General features: G+C 34.2%; 2 protein-coding genes across 2 annotated transcripts; both read left to right on the plus strand.

Moving 5' to 3' along the window:
- Nucleotides 1–3,989: 3,989 nt before the first annotated feature.
- On the plus strand, nucleotides 3,990–4,328 carry LOC112508689 (succinate dehydrogenase assembly factor 4, mitochondrial-like). The gene has a single exon (XM_025113389.1). The coding sequence runs from the start codon at nucleotides 3,990–3,992 to the stop codon at nucleotides 4,326–4,328; it is 339 nt and encodes a 112-aa protein (XP_024969157.1).
- Nucleotides 4,287–7,675, plus strand: LOC112508914 (glutamate synthase 1 [NADH], chloroplastic-like). Its single transcript, XM_025113765.1, has 8 exons — nucleotides 4,287–4,354; nucleotides 5,054–5,245; nucleotides 5,381–5,605; nucleotides 5,691–5,958; nucleotides 6,035–6,341; nucleotides 6,434–6,701; nucleotides 6,847–7,104; nucleotides 7,190–7,675. Exons 2-8 carry the CDS (start codon nucleotides 5,090–5,092, stop codon nucleotides 7,445–7,447), a joined length of 1,740 nt encoding a protein of 579 aa, XP_024969533.1. The 5' UTR covers nucleotides 4,287–4,354; nucleotides 5,054–5,089; the 3' UTR covers nucleotides 7,448–7,675.
- Nucleotides 7,676–9,215: the final 1,540 nt, after the last annotated feature.

Raw genomic sequence — 9,215 nt, forward strand, 5'->3', positions numbered from 1 at the left:
ATAGTTGCTGTCAAAATGGTTGCTGTCAAAATAGTTGCTGTCAAAATGGTTGCTGTCAAAATGGTTGCTGTCAAAATAGTTGCTGCTGCTTTCTTGTTTTGGACTTGCTGTTGCGGAGTTGTTGTTACACTTGAGTTACTGTTTAGAAACCTGTTGGCAAGACAGCCTAATTGCTGCTGTGTCAAACAGTTCACAATAATCAGTGACAACAATGTGAAGCGAAACACAAACAGATTTTGTTGCAATCAAAACAGTTTTAAAACAGCAAAATTGTATATGATGTTGTTGTTTGCAATGCTGTTACTGTTTGTTGTTACTTTGCTGTTTTGCTGCAGTTATGAAACCTGTTGTCAATACCTGTTGCTTCTGTTTCAGTCAAAACTCATATCCTGTGTAGCTAATAGTAGCTCACAGTCACCTGCACACAATGTTAAACTATAATGAACTTGCGGCTACTTATGACAACAAAACAAAATTGCTTCTTCAACCTGCTGCTTCTTTACCTTTCTTCTGTATGAATAGTGAATAAGAATCCCAAATCAAAAAGAATCAAGAAACAACAAACAAAAAGGAATCAAGGTAAGAGGAATCAAGCGGATTAGAAGTCCGCTCAAAAACTTTGATGACCAATTCTAAGTTCTATACCKCTCGAATACCGGACAAGAGTTGATCGGTTTAGGTATAAACCGCTCAAATTAAAAACTTGAGATGAAATTGAAAATCAAACCTGATGAGTTGTGCTTAGCCGAGAAATTGATTGGGTCTTGAAACAAACCGGAGAACAATCCGATCAATAGGTGAGCGGTGTAGATGAATACCTCTTGAAATACCGATCATACCTTCTCCGGTGTATCTCACGGTTTACCTTCTTCGCTAGTTCTCCGCTCGTTCTCAGCTCAAGTGGCACACGGTTTAGACGAACACCGCTTGAATGGTGTGCGGTTTACTTAAACACCGCCTAATCTGAATGAAACCTGCGATTGAGCTCTAGTCTGCACAAAATGTCGATGAACTGCACAAGATGAAGTAACCGGACTGTTATCCGGTCAAGTTATATTGGGCCAGACTTTCTGGTTGGGCCTTGAACATGTTATGCACTCTAACAAGAAATACAACACAAAAAAATAAAACCGGATTAAAACTATCAAAAACACAAAAACTAAAAGAAATTTTTAAAAAAAATGGATCAAAACACTGATTTACGAAAAAAAAATTAAGAACACGAAAAAAAAAAATTAAAACCTAAAAATCCGATCAAATCTTGATAAAAGTTGATCAAATCACAAAAATTTGTGAATAACAAAGATTCACAATGCAATTTCGAGCATTTTGATCATTTTATAACATGAAAACACAAGATTTTTATGATAAAATCGGATCAAAATCAACAAAAAAAATAAAAGAACACGAAGAACACGAAAAAAAAAAAATTCAGAACACTTATCTGATCAATTTCTTTTCCTGATTTCTTGCATTCCAGCTTTGATACCAATTGTGTGTCCACAATTACTGATCAATCTTCAATATCTTCATATCAATCATGGCAGATTCATAGATTTTACATGTAAGAACTCAAGAACACTTGAGAGAGAAAGTCAATGCATGTAAGCTCAGTCAAACCCTCAATTATCTGAATATTACAATTAAGCTCCTCTCTCTCTCTAATTACAAAGATTAAACCATATTTATATGGTCAACCTAACTAACAAAGTCAAAGTCAAACTAGTCTAAGAAAGTCAAACACGCTGATTTTACAATTATAGACTAAAATTAATCTTTCAAGACGAATACAATTAATACTGATTTTTCAGTCCTAACACAATACTTTACGCATAAAAAATAATTTTTAAGAGTTTTTGTCAAATGCTTTATAATATAGTATAGATTATTTTTTTATATAATTTAATTTAAGTTTAATAATGAATTTAATAATATAACATTTTATAAATATAATAATTAAGTATTCTGTTAGAACTCAATGATTATCCTAATTATATTTTAGATTTTTTATATTTAAAATAAGATGTTTATCCTGTATTTGATTGTGTTGATCTGCAGTTAGTTACACGAATTCAGATATAGGATGAAATCGGATAGGGATGAACGGGTTTAAGAGTTTTTAAGAGTTTTAGCCAAATGCTTTATAAGATAGTATAGATAGACATTTAATTTTAAGTAATATGCAAATTACAGGATAGCAGTCAAGATCAAAATACACAAATTAAAATCAAAAGAGGAGTAAATTACATTGTGGGTCCTTGTGGTTGGCTTTAAATCTTGATACGGTCCCTCTTTCAAAGTAAGTACACTCAAGTTTGCATTTCGTTTTGAGTTGGGTCCGTTCCTAACAATTTGACATTAACAATCCAATAACCTAAACTTATATATATAAGGTTAATATGTTGTTCTCGCATTCTCGTAAATCACAGGGGTTCTCGTTTGAACCATATATATATATATATATATATATATATATATATATATGTATGTATGTATGTATGTATGTATGTATGTATGTATGTATGTATGTATGTATGTATGTATGTATCTAACTAGAAGAGTACTCGCACAATGCAGGGAGACACATCTCGATTTTAATGTTCTATTTTATTATTTGTCTATGTCGACGTTATAATACGATTTTATATGTTTTTAAGAAAACAATAATGATTTTATTCTTGAATAAAATGTAAATTTGGAAAAAAATATCAATGTTAATATCAAATCAACTATTTAAAAGTTCTCATTTTTTATGTAATTTATTAATTTTTTTTTATAATTTAAGTTTAATAACGAAATAATTTATTTATGGTTTAATAGATTTTATTTAAAAAAACGATATTTGAAATGAAAAATAGATTTTATTGCATTAATTTATGGAAAAAAAACGAATTTTAGTTATTTTTTTATAATTATTTTGCAAATTGGTTCCCCAAAATAAGAATCAGGTGAATGTTGGTTTTTCTAAAATGACGATTTTGAAAGTTGGTTCCCCAAAATAGGAATTATGTGCAAGTTGGTTCCCTAAAATAACGATTTTGAAAGTTGGTTTCCCAAAATAGAAATTAGGTGAAAGTTGGTTACATTTTGATGCAATTTTCCCTTCCTTTTTTTATTACTTAACAAACTTGAAAACAAGCGTTTTTTTTTTCCTGCTTTTTTCCCTTTTCTTTATCATTAGACGGGTATTCGTATAATGCAACAAGATAAATCTCAATTTTAATGTTTGGTTTATTTATTTTTTGTCTATGTCGATATTATAATACAGTTTATGTGGTTTCGAAAAAGTGATAGTGTTTTATTTTTAAATAAAATATAAATATAAAAATATCACAAAATTTTGAAAAAAAATATATTGATATTAGTAGAAACTAACTATTTAGAATTATTTTTTGTGTAATTTCTTTAATTCATTTTTTATTATAGTTTAATGATATAATTTTTTTTATTAAGATAATAATTAGATATTTTGTTCAAACTCAATAATTATTATAATTATGTTTTAAATTTTTTATATTTTAAAATGAGATGTTTATCTTTTATTTGATTATATTTATTTACAGCTAGTTACGCGAATTCAAATATAAAGTTTTAATAAGTTGTACTTATACACAATTTATTTGTAATCTTGAATTTTAAGTAAAATACATCAATAAACAATACTTTATACATAAAAAATAGGTTTTAATAGTTTTTATCAAATACTTTATAATATAATATAGATAAAAGAGGACTTGAGAATAGAATGTTACTTCATATTTTTAATTATACTTTTCAAACAGCATAAACATATCAAATTATTGTTATAACTGATTATTTAATTTTAGTTGCTTCCATTATGACATTTCATTGTGTCGTAACGTATTAAAATTAGAAATACACACGTCATATTTTCAGCAAAACATATCACGTTAAATAAGCCACGTCACGACTCCACAATGTTCTTCTGATTAATTAATTCACAGGCCGTGGGCCGTGGCAACAAAGAAATGGCATTGTCTAACTTGCATCGTCTACTCTCAACGCCGCCGACCGCCATCTCTCGTCCGGCTATCATCTTCTCCGCCTTCCGATCGGAATTCACCAACTCCACAAATCGATTCATCTCCAGTGTGACTGAAAACCTTCAAACTCACCAAGATCAGGACGGAGCCACTAACGAAGAAGATAAGACCCAAAAAGCTCAAGGTCACGGAGAGGAAAACGATGAAGATGATGGCGAAGAGCTTGATATCAATAAAGAGACCGGCGAATATGGTGGTCCCCGAGGTCCAGAGCCTACTCGTTACGGTGATTGGGAACGTAATGGTCGTTGCTCTGATTTCTAAATCCACACACTTTTCGTGCGAAAGAGGTTAGGTTTCAGTCGATTAAAAATCTAGATCTTGTTATATGTTAATCAATGTTTTCCTTCTAGCTGTCTTACTAATTGTAATCGGATAGATATGGTCTATTTATATCGATGCTCAGTAATAAACAAATTGTGATTTGGGCGTTCATCATTGTCATTGCCATTGGAATTAAAGATCAATAGGTTTGAAATTCAAATTGTTTTGGGCATATTCGAACAAGGGACTTCAATTTCATGTTTCCATGTTTATTCACGATCGCCATAGAAAGCGAACAATCTTCCAAGGGAGGAGCCCTGGCGCATGTTGAACAAATGAAGGAATCATTATTACTGTTTTGCAGTTTTTGAGATGCTACTTTTTTGGCATTAGAATGGGTGAAAGGTTCATGGAGACTGTAGTGGTTATGTTCATCACTGATGCCCTGAGTTTATAATTTGTGAGATTAGTCATCAAACTGAAAGAAGCAGGAAGTGCATTTGTCCTTTGATACGACTGGAAAATCAGCAAACTGAAAGCATTAGTTTACCCATTGAAACTAATGGTAGCAACTCCGTACATTATTAAGTCTATGGAGACACTTAGTGGCCGTTTACTAAACACTCATAAGTGCTTACTGGGTTTAAGACGCTTACCAACAATCCATTTCGATGAATGAGAACGTTACATGATAAGATTAGCTAGTTTACTAAACACTCATTAAGGTCTTCCCAAGAGATTATAAGCGGATTTTGGCTGCCATGAAAGTAACAAAAGCTGCAGAGAAGGCTGCTGAAGAAGCTGATATTGGAGAAGAAGACGAGTTGGTGGAGAAAGATGCCTTTGAAGAACTTAAGAAGTTGGCAGCCAAGTCGTCAAGTGTGGCCGTGAATCAGGTGAATGAAACAGTCAATCAGGTAAATCTTCTTAACCTTTATGAACAGAATTGCTATTCGGTTGTTGTGCTGAATAAACAGTCTAAATGATAGAAACGACTATTTTACCCCTGAGCCTATTCAGCCCATTAAGCAGCAAGTGTTTTGGCATTTCAGGTCAAAGAGGTTGAAGATGTCGAACTGGTCACCCGACCATCTCAGGTTAATAATGCGATTAAACACCGTGGATTTGTTGCATACGAGCGTGAGGGAGTATCTTACAGGGACCCTACTGTTCGGATGAATGATTGGAAGGAAGTTATGGAAGAGACAAAACCTGGGCCACTCGTGAAGACTCAAGCTGCACGGTGCATGGATTGTGGTACGCCTTTTTGCCATCAGGTAAGGAACTACTTTCCCTCGTTAAGCTGATTGTATTACATCCTCTCCGTGTTGTAGTTAATTTATCTTTCGAAAACAATGGCAGGAACACTCTGGTTGTCCACTTGGCAACAAAATTCCCGAATTCAATGAGTTAGTTTACCAAAATAGATGGTGTGAAGCACTAGATCGACTTCTTGAGACCAATAACTTCCCTGAGTTCACCGGCCGAGTGTGCCCAGCTCCATGTGAAGGTTCTTGTGTTCTCGGTATCATCGAGAATCCCGTTTCGATCAAAAGCATCGAGTGCGCAATTATCGACAAGGCCTTCGAGGAAGGGTGGATGGTGCCTAGACCTCCTGTCAAGAGAACAGGGTACGTTTTCTGACTTTTTCTTCAGCTCTACAGTTTTCTCATATTCGGGTATTCTGAAAATTCCCTTATCCAATTGAAAAAAGGTTGCGATTGTTGGGAGTGGACCAGCTGGCTTGGCTGCGGCTGATCAACTAAACAGGATCGGCCACACGGTGACCGTGTTTGAGCATGCTGATCGAATAGGTGGACTCATGATGTATGGGGTTCCCAACATGAAAGCAGAGAAAATTGATGTGGTTCAAAGGCGGGTTGACCTTATGGCCAAGGAAGGTGTGAATTTTGTGGTTAATGCCAGTGTGGGAAATGATCCATCATATTCCATCGAGAGTCTTCGTCAAGACAACGATGCCGTTATTTTAGCAGTGGGTTCAACAAAGCCAAGGTGCGTTACGAGAAGCTTTTTAACGAAGTTCTGAAATGCGGTCGATATTTTCTACCAGTATACTAAAAGCAACTTGAAATGTACTATTGCAGGGATCTTCCTGTTCCTGGACAAGAGCTATCGGGAGTACATTTTGCTATGGAATTTCTGCATGCAAATACTAAAAGCTTGTTGGATAGCAATCTTGAGGATGGTCAATATATCTCTGCAAAGGGAAAGAAGGTGATCGTGATCGGTGGAGGTGATACTGGTACCGATTGTATCGGGACTTCTATAAGACATGGTTGCACCAGCATCGTGAATCTTGAGCTTCTTCCTGAGCCACCACGAACCAGGGCTCCAGGCAACCCTTGGCCACAGGTTTGTCAAATCTTGTGTGCAAATATGAGTCACTRCAACAAAATTAGGACGTCAAATATCTCTAAATGCCCAAATAGACGTTCTGTATTTACAACGATATTTAGCTAACAAGGTCTTGTTTTGTGTTGATATTTTTGGCATACAGTGGCCTCGTGTATTCCGTGTTGATTATGGACACCAGGAAGCTGCTACAAAATTYGGCAAAGACCCACGATCATAYGAGGTATTGACTAAAAGGTTYATTGGTGACGAGAATGGAGTAGTGAAAGGGTTGGAGTTGGTTCGTGTTCAGTGGGAGAAGGATGAGAGTGGACGGTTCCAGTTTAAAGAAGTCGAGGGTTCTGAAGAGATCCTCGGAGCTGACCTGGTTTTGCTAGCCATGGGTTTCCTTGGTCCTGAGCCGGTAAGTATTCTTTTATTGATATAGTACATCCAATCGTTATATTTTCTTAAAATCACTTTAGTTGCTAAACGGGCGGTATTTGCAGACAATTGCGGACAAACTGGGGTTGGAGAAAGACAAGAGGTCAAACGTGAAGGCGGAATACGGGAGGTTTTCAACGAATGTGGAAGGTGTATTTGCTGCTGGTGATTGCCGGAGAGGGCAATCTCTAGTGGTGTGGGCTATCTCGGAAGGGCGGCAGGTGGCGGCACAGGTGGATAAGTTTCTGGTGGAAGATGGAAAGGAAGGTGAAAACAGGTGGTTAGAATCAGGGAAGAAAGAACAAGAGGCAATTAGGGCATAGTGAAAAAGATAGAGATTAGTTGGGTGGGTTATATGGTGAAAAAGGGTTGGGGAATGAATGAATATGTGTGGGTGTGGAAGTAAGTTTAGTTTTGGTTCAGGTTCAGGTTCAGGTTCAGGCAGCTGAATGAATAAGCTGTGCTGTTTATAGCCTCTGTTTTTTTCTTGGTTGTTGCTTGTTTGAACTTTGATGAAATAAATGTACAGATGGCTCTGTTTTGTTTCATCATTTTTACTTCCGCCAGATTAATTGTATTTTGGGTCGGAGCAATGAATCTATTTGAAATATATATCACCCAAGTTACTTATTTATTACAAGTATATATATATATATACTTGTAATAAATAAGTAACTTATATACTTGTAATAAATAAGTAACTTGGGTGGCACTTGTCATCTTTTGGTGAGTCGGTTTTATTGTTTTCCCGCCTAAACACGTATTCATACACAATTTACATTAGTGGTTCAATTAGAGTTATTTGAATGTATCTAGACGCAATTTACATTTACAGTTCAATTATACCCATTTGATTAACACACTACTAAAAATGTGGTTTTTCCGATGGCAAAATCTGTCGGAAAAACAACTTTCCGACGGATATTGTCGTCGGAAAACCCCCCGCCGCTAAATGCACATTCCGTCGAAAATCCGTTGGTAATGTTCAAAGAAAAAAGTTTTTATTTATATATTTTTCCTTCCAAAAAAATATATTTAAAAAGTTCAAAATTTCCGACCAATAATAATTTTTATAATAAAAAGGAATATTACGACACAAAAGAGTTATATTTCTTCGGAAATCCGTCGCAACTTATTAAAAAAAGTTTTTTATTTTTTCTTATGAAACATATATTTTTTTTAAATAAATTCCGACGGAATATAACTTTTTATTAGAAAATTATAATCCGTCATAAATCCGTTGAACATATTTTTTTAAACATATTTTTTTTGGAAGGGAAAAGAATAAAAAAAAATTCTTAAACATTTCCGACGGGGTATAATTAAATATAAGAATCAATTAAAATCCATCGGAAATTTTATCTAATTTACGCAAATTAGTTTATTTCAACAAATTAGACCAATTTTGTGACGGATTTCCGACATATTTGTGACAATATTAAATAAGTAAAAAAAAAATCCGTTACAAATCCGTCGGGAAAGTTGTAGAAATAAAATGTTATTTTAAAAAAAAAAATTCAGGGACGGATTTGTAGGGGATTTGTGTCGGAAATCGACAAAAGTTGACTTTTCTTGACTATACAAAGCTCTGAAGTCTAAGTATGAAATTATTCTTCAGAGTTATTTTAATAGTACAAGTCTGAATAGTCGTTCTAAATTTACTTTTAAGTTTAAATTCAATTTACTGATATAATTTTATTTCTAAAATTAATTTTATTCTAGGGTTTAACTTCATTTTAACTAATTATTGATATGGTTTCATTTCTAAATTCAATTATTCAGAGTTATTCTTCAGAGTTATTTAAAAAGTACAAGTTTGAAGTAGTATTGTACTTTCGAAGATCATTCATATTTCTAAGATAAGTTTTTTTTGAAGTATATAATATTTATATACGGCAAATGCAACAAATAAACTCACACACCCTCCTCACCTATGGTGAGGTTTGAACCCCTGACATTCTAGAATGCCAAGGGCTACGATACCGCTATGCCAAAGGCCCTTTGGTATATTTGTAAGATAAGTTTCTGACATGATTTAATTTTTTCAAATTATCACGTGTAATACACGGGATCGAACCTGGTATATATATA

The sequence above is a fragment of the Cynara cardunculus genome (assembly GCF_001531365.2).
Source record: "Cynara cardunculus var. scolymus isolate 2C chromosome LG 3, CcrdV1, whole genome shotgun sequence".
Taxonomy (NCBI): Eukaryota; Viridiplantae; Streptophyta; class Magnoliopsida; order Asterales; family Asteraceae; genus Cynara; species Cynara cardunculus.